General features: G+C 49.4%; 5 protein-coding genes across 5 annotated transcripts; 2 read left to right on the forward strand and 3 right to left on the reverse strand.

The window, feature by feature from the left end:
- Positions 1-118: 118 nt before the first annotated feature.
- On the forward strand, positions 119-625 carry KD926_000068 (ribonuclease H family protein; the record flags this gene model as incomplete). The annotated part of the gene is made up of 1 exon (XM_053103988.1): positions 119-625. One exon carries the CDS (start codon positions 119-121, stop codon positions 623-625), a length of 507 nt encoding a protein of 168 aa, XP_052952708.1.
- An 890-nt stretch (positions 626-1,515) lies between these two features.
- On the reverse strand, positions 1,516-3,142 carry KD926_000069 (MFS general substrate transporter; the record flags this gene model as incomplete). The annotated part of the gene is made up of 3 exons (XM_053103989.1): positions 1,516-2,807; positions 2,864-2,991; positions 3,039-3,142. The coding sequence occupies 3 exons, from the start codon at positions 3,140-3,142 to the stop codon at positions 1,516-1,518; spliced, it is 1,524 nt and encodes a 507-aa protein (XP_052952709.1).
- An 889-nt stretch (positions 3,143-4,031) lies between these two features.
- On the reverse strand, positions 4,032-5,784 carry KD926_000070 (fungal specific transcription factor domain-containing protein; the record flags this gene model as incomplete). Its single annotated transcript, XM_053103990.1, has 3 exons — positions 4,032-5,225; positions 5,277-5,723; positions 5,776-5,784. 3 exons carry the CDS (start codon positions 5,782-5,784, stop codon positions 4,032-4,034), a joined length of 1,650 nt encoding a protein of 549 aa, XP_052952710.1.
- Positions 5,785-9,688: 3,904 nt separating this feature from the next.
- Positions 9,689-11,286, forward strand: KD926_000071 (CFEM domain-containing protein; the record flags this gene model as incomplete). Its single annotated transcript, XM_053103991.1, has 7 exons — positions 9,689-9,781; positions 9,842-9,971; positions 10,022-10,206; positions 10,263-10,299; positions 10,347-10,414; positions 10,470-10,852; positions 10,911-11,286. The coding sequence occupies 7 exons, from the start codon at positions 9,689-9,691 to the stop codon at positions 11,284-11,286; spliced, it is 1,272 nt and encodes a 423-aa protein (XP_052952711.1).
- A 304-nt stretch (positions 11,287-11,590) lies between these two features.
- Positions 11,591-12,553, reverse strand: KD926_000072 (uncharacterized protein; the record flags this gene model as incomplete). Its single annotated transcript, XM_053103992.1, has 1 exon — positions 11,591-12,553. One exon carries the CDS (start codon positions 12,551-12,553, stop codon positions 11,591-11,593), a length of 963 nt encoding a protein of 320 aa, XP_052952712.1.
- Positions 12,554-12,937: the final 384 nt, after the last annotated feature.

Genomic DNA, 12,937 nt, shown 5'->3' on the forward strand with positions numbered 1-12,937 from the left:
CAGAGTCCCTGCAGGCATATCCAAGAAGCAAGCAGCTGATAGATTTCAAAAGTTTTATGCTTCTCTCCCACAGACTGATATAAAGGTCTTCACAGATGGCTCGAAACTAGAAAACGGAATGGCAGGTAGTAGATATGCCCTATATCAATCTGGAAAGCTGTTTCAACAGTCCTCCTTCTCCCTGGGACCGAACAAAGAGGTCTTTGATGCTGAAGCTGAAGCAGCTCTAGCTGGGGTTAAAGCAGCCCTTAAACTAGACACTGCTCGCTTTGCTACCAACCTCTGGGTCTGTCTAGATAACCTGGAGGTAGCTACGCGCCTCCTTTCACCTTTCACGGGCTCGTCCCAAGGAATCTTCGAATCCTTTCAAGCTCTAGCCCAGACCTGGCTGACACGAGAGAGGTTCTCGTATACCAATGGTGGCTCAGTACGGGTCTGCTGGGTTCCCAGCCACACACGAATCCCTGAGAATGAGACAGCTGATCAAGCTGCAAAGAAAGGCGCTACCATGGATCCTCCCTTTTCAAGCAAACACTCGTACGCCTCGCTGAGGCGGCAAGCTAAAGCAGACGTCAAGACTGCTCTTCAAAGATACTGGCAGTCTGCGGCCCCTCAATCCTATTAAGATCTTTGGATTACCAACTTCCCTAGATGCCCTGCAGAGCTAAAGCTCCTAAAGCCACTTCTAGCACGGATTCTAGCTGCCCGTACGGGCCACGGAAACTTTGCAGCCTATCACGAACGGTTCAATCATGAAGATGCCTACCTTCTCTGCCGTTGCGGCACGAGAAAGTCTACACTACATTTCCTCTTCTGCCGCATTACTAAGAGGCGCCCGCCCCGACCTCCAGGATCCCCCTCTGACATAATCCCCTACCTGCTTGGCACCCCAAAAGGCGCAACCGAGCTAGCTGCGTGGCTTTCAGAAACTCGCTTCTTTGAAGATATATGCACTCGGCATCCACTATTTCAGCTAGACTGAGAACCCCCCCCCAAAAAAAGAAACAGAGGTAATAGGATAGGTTATAGAGTTTAGGAGGACCTCTGCAGCTGGTATCGACTTCTGCCTGAACTACAGGCTCTGCTTCTTGACTGCAGCAGCTATTTAAAGCGCTAAAGTCCCTTATTTGTACTTAGAGCTAGAACTAGAACTAGTTAGTGACGCCCAGGGCTTACCCCCTGGCGGCCTTTGGCCCAGCAGGGTGAAGTGGTAAAACTAAGGGGGATGGAGGAGTTCGATCGGTCCGAGCTGTACAAGGCCTAAGCCATAAGGAGAATGCAAATGAATGGAGTAATACTCTATCTAAAACGTAGCCTAGAGTATAGAGATACTTGAGTGCTTAGGTGTTGAAGAGGATCGTGGCCTCTGCAAAATATGAGCCTCGGACGGATTAACGTTGTTCCCGACCTCCGAGCTAATTATATCTCATCAAAGGGGACGGCGGGACACGTGCCTAGGCGGTGAACTGCGGCCGTAAAATATAACTAACCAAAATAAGTAACTAGTTAACTAAATCAGGGCCTCCATCTGAATCCGGGATGCCACCAATCCAGATCCTCAATCTCCTTCTGGCTCAGCCCGTCTAATTCACCTCTAACATCACGTTTCTCCCTCCGACAGTTATCCCAGGTCATGTAAAGCAACAACGCAATAGCAACTAGCAGTGTAGCTGATGCCGCTGCGAGATTCAACCCATTCCCGACATGGTACAAAGGGGCATCCTTGGCCATATACGACCACGTCGAGATCAAGCCGCCAATGTTTCCGATTAATCCCGTCGTGCCGATAGCGGAAGACCGGGCAGAATCGGAAACGACATTAGCAGACGCGATCGCGTTGACGAGCGCGCCGAAGGTGAAAGATCCACTTGCTATCAGAAACGTGGCTCCATATTGGGTCATTTTGTGAGTTGTTGCGAGGAACATGATATATCCGATCATCATGAGCGGTGCACAAACAAGGGCAATTACCAGTCGGCGATCGATCCTCCATGAGATGAACGGAAACAGTAGAGTGAAAAAAGCTCCTACAGCGTACGGCGGAACTGTATGGAGCTGCTGCGATATGACACTTGAATCAGGATATATTGTCTTGACAATTGTGGGGGCGAAGAAGCCTAATCCCTGGACTGTGATCTGGTTCAAGCAGAACATCAAGGCTGCTCCAAGAGTTGCGGGATTAAGTATTCCTCGGAGAGTCTTAGTGCGATCTAGACGATCGAGTACTTCGGAGGTCGCGACTCGTTCGGATTTCACCCTTGCAATGGCTAGGCTCTTCTCTTCGGGCGATAACCATCGCGCAGTTTCCGGGCGATCGGTCAAAGTGAAAAAAGAGATAACAGCAAGACCGATAGTAATAATTCCTTCAATTGCGAAGATCATGCGCCATTCTCTCAGACTTCCGAAATGGTCGAGCTTTAGGATCCCCGATGCGAGGAGTCCACCGAATGCCCCCGCCAACGGAGACATGACAATGTAGCATGATATCCGGAAAATAAGCTCGCTGCGTCGATACCAACGGGAGAGATAATATGCTATTCCCGGTAGCATGCCGGCTTCAAAGAGACCAAGAAGGAAACGCACTCCGGAGGCACTATGTATTGTGTGCACGAATGCAGTGCCTAGAGAGCATATTCCAAAGCCGAGGGCGATCGCGGGAATGAACCAGCCGGGTCCGATCCATTTGCATGCGATCGTGCAAGGAATTTCGAATATGATGTAAGCAATGAAGAAGACCGAGAGAACAGTGTTGAAGTCATTGCCCTTCAGATTAAGATCTGCTTCGAAGCCGGCAAGTTTGGCATTTCCTAGACAATGTGAGCTGATGAGACACTTCAATAGTGCTCGGATACGTGTTACTGACCGATATTAGCGCGATCAATAAAGCAGAATAGATACAGTACGGCCACGGTGGGAACAACGTATAAGTCTATCTTAGTCCGCAACCGAGACTCGGCTTTGGGGTCGAGTTGCACCAGGGAATGGCCATATCTGATGGAATAAGCAAGAAATCATCCATGGAAATGGACTGAGCATACTCATCAGTTGCAACTTGACCATTTCCGGACGCGTTACCGGCCGAGAACCCCTCATAACCAGCAAAGCCTTTCTCAGACACAGATTGCTCGTTGTCAGAAGTCATCGTTCACTGGAAAATGCCTAGAGTAATATGGGGAGGTTATGAGATGGACTTCTGCTCCACAAGGTCAGAGCAATGCATTACCCCATGTTCGACCAACGTTGTGCGGATATAAAATGGTGACGTCCAAAAATGCGGGGAAGCTGTCAGGCCCTTTCCGATGAAAACCAAGACATTGCCGAAGTCCAACCATGGTCCGCCCAACTAAATATCGTATATCCAGAGCTATGACTGGCCGTTAAATATCCAACACTCCAAGTAAGTTCTGTTCTACTTAGCGGGATATCTGACTTCTTTGTTCCACTATCCGATGGCATTCGGAAATGAGCTGTAGATATCGGCTGCGCAGCCGAAGAGCCATCCTCGCGGCTGTCATCTTCACATTACCCCGGATTTTCCGCGTTGTAGGGGCGCTTTCTCCGTCATCCTTTTCGATCTTTGGATGGAATCGACCTGGAGTCAATTATTTCGTGTTGTCCTTGGAAACTGAGAGGGCAAATACAAGGGCCTAGAGCCGTAGTCGTCAAAGGGAATCCAATACCGCAAGAATAAGCGGCTCGATTTAGACGCAATGTTCTATACGAATATCGGAAGGGCCGAAAGTACTTCGGATGAAGACTATGAACCCATCATGAGCTGAAATCAGAGGCCATCCAACTTGGCGGAGATGTCTGATGGCATTGTTTGACCTAAATTCGAAGTCAAGGCCGAGGAACTAGCGTTGATATCTGGCAACCTTCAAATGAGAGCCTAACTCCCAAGCTGGAAGTGCTGGGAACAATCTATATGGGCTTCCGAAACCTCTTGAAACAAAAATGCAACAGTAGCCATTGTCTGATCGCAAAGTTTTTGGGATACCCCCCCTCCATATCATCTCGGCAGATGATATGAATTATCCGAAGGTCAATATAGAGTCATCTGCCACATGCAAATCATCAAGAAAGCTCGTGAAGCTAGACCAGGAGGTTTGGCCAAGATCTTCCGTCCAGTCGTCAAAGTTTAATATCTCCCAGATATCCTTCGAGGCATAGGGCTCTGAAATGCTCTGCTCCCTTGCCTCAACGGGCGGTAAATCATTGCGGACAGCGCTCTGTTCATTCGAAGTTGAGCTCAGTGTGGAGTCTTTATGTTGGTTGCTCCGGGCAAGTTGGTTAACAGGAGTGGGTTGTTTTGGCTCCTGCGGAACAGTTGTTGTTATGAGGACCGCTCTTTTTGATTCTGCCTGTTTCATCAATTTATCAATAGGTTTCCACAGCATCCCTTCTTTGGAGTCTGCCACGGCATGCCCAACGACGCAGAATGAGTGTTCCACAATTGGCCAGTACGCCTCCATAACAGAGACATCGTCACAAGAACAAAGCTCAGCAAGGGCCACCGAGAGTGGATGCCAAGGGGCCCATAATTCTTGAAACCAGCGCCATGGTTCGACCAGAGGGTTCTCCCATAGATTTTGTGTTCTCTGCAGAATATCTACGCAAAGTTTCAAAAGACCATGATTCTTGACCTGCGGGGGTGTGAAACTCGAATCCCGTTGTAAAGGCCTCAGTGCTGCCAGCTGTAGAGAAGCAGTGAGGCATTCCGCTGTCTTGACAGTAAGCCACTGAAGCGGGTCTTTGTCCGGACAGCACCCGGAAACCATTTTTATTGCCTCTTTCTGAAATCCGATCACAATTGACTGTCGATCTTCCATGTCCATGATCCCATGTTGCGTCCAACGCGAAAAATTGAGCGATCGCATAATTTTATGCGCTTTCGATATAAGCAATGTGAATGTCATATCAGTGTATTCAGTTGTTTCTGGTGGGATAGCATCGCTGAAAAAGCCGATATCATTGTCGTTGATGTTCGATGCAGTGTTCTGTTCGAGCCATGCGGGTATGACCATCGGCTCGGTTGCTCGATCCAGAGATGACTGGGCGTCAAGAATGCCGATAGCATGCCAGACACGTCTGCGTAATTCCATCTCGAGCGGTCTGATTGAGAAGGGAGGATTCACAATGTGGAGCGATAACGCTTGACCTACTCGCAATGCCATGCTCAACATTGTCCATTCACGTCGACCTTGATCCAAAAGCCGGTATGAAAGCTATGAAGTAAGCTAGAGTTGACATTTTTCTTGAAGACACCAAGGACTTACTAGTGATATCATGAAAGCCTGAAGAACAGTTAAATCGTTTGTTGTCGGGAAATCTGCATGATATAGTGCCGCGTCGCAAACTCGTCGATATTTCACGACCACTGAAGATTTGTGCTCCTTGAAAACCCGATCACATTCTTCATCGCTCAAAATGCAAACGGCAGCATAGTAGATAGCGGATGCGAGCGTATTTGGAGCATGGTGTCCATCTTCATAGTCGAGATACTGCTTGCCTTCTAACAGATACGCCTTTAGAGAAGGTTGATGTATAACCTTGAATACTGGATCAATTCGGGATAAAAAGACTTCTACTAAGCTCCTATGGAGCTCGGAATGCTCAGAGTCACGAGCGCCACCGGACGCCTCATTGAAGTCGGCAGCAATGAGCAACCCTGAAGAGATAGTATGCTTATCCGGCTTTTGGGGGTTTACGGAAACACTCCCTGTCTAAAAGTTCATTAGTATGTTGTGGATAAGTGTGAGGGTGCGAGGTGCTAACCTGTCCCATCACGTCATTTCTTGGATGTGAGGTCCCCCCTCCCCCTTCCTGCTCTCTTTGCTGAAGAAGTTGCTCGAGCCTTGCTACGCGAGATCTCAAATCGCTAGCATTATCTGCCGAAGGCCCATGTTTACTCACCCGGTGCTTCCCCCGTGGTAAACGCGGACGCACTACTGGCCTGCAGACAGCTCCTTGACGCTGACAGTACGAACAAGGATTCAATTTATCACAACGTTTTTTTCTTTGAGAGCATAGTTCACAACTGAGTCGGGCTTCGGGCGCCAATTGACTGGTGGCTGAGAGACCAATGCCTGCAGTCGCCGACATGGTCTTTGGGGCCACCTGCTTAGAATTTACACCTTATTTCGCAATAAAGCATGAGGATCGAAAAGTATGGTTTGGTAGTCTCGATGAAGAATTGAAGCTCAAGTCTGGAGGACGCGGTCACCATGGCTTGGCATCAGGCGATGTCTGCTTAGTCACGAATGACTCAGCTGATCATCAACAGTTCCGCTGGTCGCGCCCAGATAAACAACAATTCTTTGCCTATCCACAATACTCGATGTGAGCGATCGCGGACCGCACATCCCATCCATCGAAACTCGAACTGATCTTGATCTTTGAAAATTATCAGTATATGAAGATGCTGGAATCACCGCCAACTTCCCGATGTCCCCTGTAATGGGATATCCTCAAGAAAGTCGCATTTCGTTGCCTGCTGTCAATATTCTCACAAACTTGAAGCTTGGAACATGCGGCACCAATGCTCCTGACACAACGCTCCTGACAGTTTGAAGCTTCTCCTTAAAACCGGAGTAAGCGTTGTGGCTCCGTTGAAAGCATTAGAACATTTCGATATCCGTCCTAAAATTCTCCGATAGATGTCAAACCAACGAGTGGGCCTAGTCATCCACTAATACTACGGTCGCTGCTTCGAGTTGAAACAACCGGTGCTCTAGACTATGATTAACGTTGCAAAGATCTTGAATTCAGATGAGCACTCGGATTCCTGTTGTCCGCGATCTACGGATTAATATAGCTACTGCGTCACTTACAGCTAGCCACGAGCCATCATCATCCATTCATCCGAGATGCCTCAGTAGCATCCTTTTGGCCCGGTCCTACTTCATCTCCTACCATGCAAAAATATCCTCCCGCAATCTGGAAGAAAAAATCGGACACCGATCCCAAAGATGCGCGCAGACGTCAAACTACCTTTACACCATCACAACAAGTCCACACTTGGCCACACAAAACCCGGCAGATTAGCCCTATTACCCATGGCCCGTGGGTGCCAATAGAGGGCCTATTCAGGAATTTAAGCTGGTCCGTTGGAGTTTCATATAGTATAGTCTACTCCAGGCACTCACCTGGTGTGGAGTGCTAGCAAGGGCTTGGTGCTGATGGTACTTGTTCGGCATTTGAATTTAATTAATTGATAACGCCTAGACTTTGCCTTGCTAGCTGACTTTGATGAATAGTTTCTTGTTCGGTTTTTGTCATTGTGACTATTATCTCTGGGATATGTTTGAACTGGGGCCATCAACGTAAACCCCGCATGACACCTACAGCTTCGTGACGAAATATATCTCTGGGCTAATATTTCGTGCGCTGGACAAAGGTGTGGCCTCGCCTTTTCCCAGAATCCTTTTCGACTTCTGCTTCACGGCACATTATCGGCTTTCGAACTCTTGTGCCACTTTATTCGGCACAAATAGTGTGGTCCTTAAGGAGTACTACAGACCCAATCGATCAGCGCGAGCTGATACCTACAGCCAGAACCATTAGGTGTCATTTGAGCTCTCTACGGTTTTCTGCTGCCCTTGCGGGACTTGTTCATTCCGTAAATACCGTGGTTTACGGATAGACGATGATCTTTCATTTAGTTTCTGGAGACCGTGCACTCACCGTGGTGCCAAATGGAGTCGTCAAACTTTTCTCGTGCGAAATAAATTAGGATGTTACAGTTGGCTCGAGTCTTCCGCGGAGTATTGGTGTCAAAGTCGCCTTGTCCTCCTTTCGGCAAATAAAAAGCAGAGACCTTATGCTTGTCATCGAAACGCGTTTCAACATCGAGCATTAACCTCGATAGCGAGTGAATTGGAAACAACAGTTAGGCACTTGAATTTCAGTCGATACTTGACAATATATATTTCTACCGATGCGCGGAAGTGCCGGCAACGAGATTAGCTAGGAGCAACAACGGCGGACCTCTCCTAATGTATGACATAATGTATGGCAAAAATCATCTTCAAAGCTATTAGCATGTCGATCGAAGAGACGAATTGTTGCCTTCGAATACAGTCGTGATCTAGTGTTCTTTTTTAAATGACAGCCGTCCAAGCGTTGCAAAACAATACAAGTACGCCAAGAAGCTATTTTAGGATGGATTGCCTCCTTACGTCGGAAATTGCCGGTAATCAGGGGAAGTCGCCCCTGTGCGATCTTATATTGCGTTTATTGTTCAGTTCACCGTGACTGTTCACGCCAGGTGGTCCCGAGAGATCTATTATTGCATACGTGCACCACAGTGACCATTGCGGCTGTACAGGATTCACGATTATACTAATCTGTGAGTAAGAGAGATTCGATCACGCTTCAGTGGCGACCGACTGAAGGACGCGTCGGCATGCGAGCCCATAACGACCAGAAATATACGTTCCCAAGGGGGGATTACGTCAGTTATGCCAATTAGTTAGTCAGGCTGCGAGTCAAGAATCGGGACTTCCGCGATGCCGACATCGCTGGAAGGATTAATATACACGCGACGTAGGGCGAACTCAATTTGACCGTTGCCAAATGCTCCTGCCAAATCCTTTCTAGACTGACCGGCTATCAGGGTGCAAGGCTGCGAACAGATCCTGTGTGGTTACTACTACTACGCGACATCTGTTTCGGCCAAACGCCGTGCAGTGGCTGCCGCTGCATATCATCTTGTGGAAAATAAAGGGCTCGGGGGTTCGCCGCCCGGAGCAAGAATGGCGCCCGGTCCCGTGGATTTGGTACGGAAAATTCACTTTGGCCGAGGCCAGAGCATTCTATATCAGCGGAGGCTCAATAGATGCAAGCCACGTGCCCGCCACTCCGTGATCAGTCCGTGTCCGAGGAAGATCTTTTCCCGTAATCGAAGCTCTTCCGGTCACCCAAAAAAAAGGTTAAGCCCTATCCCCTGAGTCATGGAAATTGATTCCAAGGCGGCATTTCAGGACCCAGCGACAGCAAATCCCACATCCACACTAGCTGGAGGGGAGAAAAAAGGAGAAAAAAGCAAAAAATGGAAAAGTTCAGTACCCACGGCACACAGTCCAGCTGGGACCGGCAGTCCGTCACTCATCCCAATCACCTCTCATTGGGCAATCTAGAAGATCTCCAGAACGCACACGAGCGCTTCGATTGCGGATCTGCTCGAGTCGCGGGTGGGCGCCAAGACAGCAGGACGGCATGCTGATTGCCTCGGTTTCACTCGACCCAAACTCTATGACGGACTGGCGTTGGATTTATCTAGATATTTTTCACCAGAGGTTTAGCCGACCACGAGCCTCGGACAACGGTTAACGGCTAGCTATTCGCTGTCGCCTCGTTCCGCCTAGTCCATGGATCTTCATTTGGAAGCCCTCCGGCCCAATTCCCTGGTTGAGATCCTCGCCTCGCAGAGACCAGCCAGAGGCACCATCATGATAAATAAGCTTATCCTCGCTAGTGTAGTTTCAGATGGCTCGTTTGGGATAATTCTCCATGGTGGAGAGCCCAGCCGGACAACTTCTGGGTCTCCTAAAAATGGGTACATGATGGCGAGAGAGAGAGAGAGAAAAACCCTCTAGAACCCCTCGGTCCCGTCCCTTCGTGGTTCCTTTGACAGTTTCAGTCCTGGGGTGCATCATCGGCAGTGTTGGATTCCATTCTCACTGCCAAAATGAAGCTTCTCCATTGCCTTCTATGCATCTTGGCTCTTGTCATGGGATTACATGCGGCGGATCCCGACTTTAACAAGTTCCCCTCGTGCGCTGTATGTACTGGCTCGTGCTTTTGCTCTTTCTCGCTTCCTGGCTGACCGTCCTTGCGCCAGCTTGACTGTGGGAAGGAGCTTTTCCCCAACTGCGACCTGACCAATTCGACATGCTTCTGCGCCAAGAGCTCGTACAGGGACGATCTCCTGACCTCTGTCACCACCAATTGCACAACTAAAGAAGAGTTCAGTAGGTCTTGTTTCCCTTTAAGTAATTTAGGCGACGCTAATCCCATCTAGTCACAAAGCGACTGTCTGCGAAAGTATGCGGTATCGAGCCACGTAAAGGTCCGGCTGAGATCGACGGCTCGACTCTCGCGCCTTTGATCCTAGGTGCGGTTTTCTTCATCATTAGAATCGCAGCGAAAAGCTTCGGTCTTGCCGGTGGCTGGGGATGGGATGACTACACCATTATTGTTTCATTCGTGAGTGTACCACCTGTCATTCGAGTCGCGCGATTACTGATCTTTTATTCCTCCAGGTAATGGCCGTGGGAATCTACGTTTTGAATATTTACAGTGAGTTTAAAATACCTTTACTATGGGAATGCATACTCATTTATCAGTGATTCGATTCGGATTCGGTATGGATATCTGGGATATTCACTTTGACACTATTACGAAGTTCTACAAGGTTGGTTGCATATCTTGGTCTATGAAATGAAATTTACCGTATTAACTCTTTAAAGTACTTCGAAGGCCTTGCCGTGATGTATAAAATCCAGATCTCGCTCGCCAAAATCTCCGTCTGCCTTTTCCTTTTGCGAATTTTCCAGTCCCGACCTTTCCGCTATTGCGCGTACATTCTTATCGGCCTCAACGCTGCTATTGGTATAACATGGGCTCTTGTGGACTCGCTACGGTGTATCCCACCACACCTTGATTGGACGGGGTGGATGAACGAAGAAGAGGGCCAATGCATCAACTTTATCGACTCGATCCTTGTCAACTGTCTAGCCAACATCGTCGTCGACACGGCCTTGATCATCATGCCCGTTTACGAAGTCGCCAAGCTTCAATTACCGCTCCGGAAGAAGCTCACCGTGGGGTTGATGTTTGTGATGGGATCAGTGTAAGTGATCGCATACAACTGACAACGGCCGATCAGTACCAGCTAACTTTCTCCATAGATTGACCATCATCGCAATTATTCGTGTCGTCGTGTTTTGGAACAATCGATGGGGCGAGAACCAAACCTACGGCCTATACCCCCTGATCCACTGGTCGGTCATCGAATGCCAAATCTCCGTGATGTGCGCCTGTCTCCCAGCCTCCAGGGCCTTGATCAGTCACTTCTTCCCCGGAATCCTGGGTAATTCTACTCGACGAACCTACGGCACTGGCCCTTCCAACAACTGGTACAACAAGGAGCCGTCGCAGGGAAACAGCAAGATCGCCAAGTCCGTTAGCTACTCTGTCAACTATGCGCCCCGGTCGGTTCAAGATGATTCGACCAGTATGGTGGAATTGATGGACGTCGAGGGAGCGGCGAGGTATGCCCGATAACAATCGTCGGGGTTGCGGAATGTTACAGCAGGAATTAACTCCGCCGTGTCTACATTCTATGTGTATTTCAATTATGATGACAAGATTTACATTTAATGAAATATTTTCAATATGAAACATAATGCAATTGGGTATTGATGAAACAACGCTCGCTATTTAATAACGTAATGATACATTCAATGTACAGAATATCGCAGACGCCATGAGATAGGGGCAACAGAAAGCACAAAAAAGCAAACTCCTACATGACCGGAAATTAAAACTATCCCCACAAGCAAAGAGGGGAAAAGGGGGTAAGAAGCCATCAAATAGCTTCCCAATCCATCGCCTCGACAATGAAATCCCAACCCCCGTCCATCTCCATCTCATTTGCTTTGTCTCCATCCACTGCGGCGACATGCGCCTGCGCAAGAAGATACCCATCTTCCAACCCACCGAAAATCTCCGTCAGGATATGATCGAAATCATAACTTTCCAACGGCAACATCGGCCTCCGCCGCCTCTCCCCCTCAAGTTCCTCCTCCGACATATCCGCCGTCTTCCATCGATTGCGCAGCTCCTTGGCCTTCCGCAGCTGTTCCCGCACATCGCCGAGCCCCAGGACCTCATGCAGCGGACACGTCGGGTCCTCAAGCGTCTCCAACACATTGGCGTGGTAGGAGTGTCCCACACCGGGTCGTGCTCCGCCGGGACCCATAGGCATGGTCGTATTCCACTGCACGCCCTGGCCTACTGTATTGCCGCGCCATTTGCGCGACGGCGTCGATGTGACCTGGACGCCAAAGACGCCGAGGAGATGCACGATCGCGCGCTCCAAGAGGGCGTAGTATTCGTGGAAATCGATCTTGAACATCGTCGCGGCGTAGTTTATGTCCTCTGGGTCTAGGTCTAGGTCTGTGTCTGGCATCCCGGACTGCGTTGCTCGCTGATACGCTTCCTCCAGGAACGGCAGTTTCCATTTTAGTCGCGCGACGAGCTTCGTGAACCGTGAGAGTTCCTGCGCTGGGTTCGCGTGGCTCGGTGCGCTGCCGTTGCCGCCGCTGCCAGTGCCAGTGCCAGTGCCAGTGCCGATGCGGGTACTGCTACTGGTACTAGCGCTAGTGAAGGTATTGCGGGTAATATTCTGGCCCTGAGGCTTTGTCGTAGCAGGCGATCGAAAGGAGAAAGAGGAGGAGGAGGAGGATTTAGGTGCTCGAGACGAGGAGGTGGGTTTTTCGGAGTCGTCGGTTGGCCCAGGGGCCCATCGGGATTGAAGAAGCCCCGACATCTCGGTACTTCTGTAGTTCGATCGGTTAGGCGGATCAATTGACTAGTGAGCCGGGAGGGGAAGGGGAAATTGATACTGACCCCCGCAGAGATGGGGCGGTTCGATCGTTGAGATATCGAGGAGGGAAAGTGAGCGCGATTTGCCGAAGCTGCGGCGATTTGCGATGCGACGCGATCGAAAGCTCGGGTAGAGAAGAGAAATTGGTTCGGTTGCGTCGGTGGAGCCGTGGTTCCGTCGGTTTTTTGGAACTAGAACGGCTTCGGTTTGGTCTGGTGGCTCCTTGGCGGGGATTTCTTAAGGGATCAGTCACGATCGAGAAATTGGAAAAGCTCGCTTGGCTTGGAGTTGGGGGTTTGATGTTGGTTGAGAATCGGTTATGGAGAC

Source organism: Aspergillus affinis, assembly GCF_023601865.1.
Source record: "Aspergillus affinis strain CMG 70 chromosome Unknown NODE_101_length_133790_cov_87_718023, whole genome shotgun sequence".
Taxonomy (NCBI): domain Eukaryota; kingdom Fungi; phylum Ascomycota; class Eurotiomycetes; order Eurotiales; family Aspergillaceae; genus Aspergillus; species Aspergillus affinis.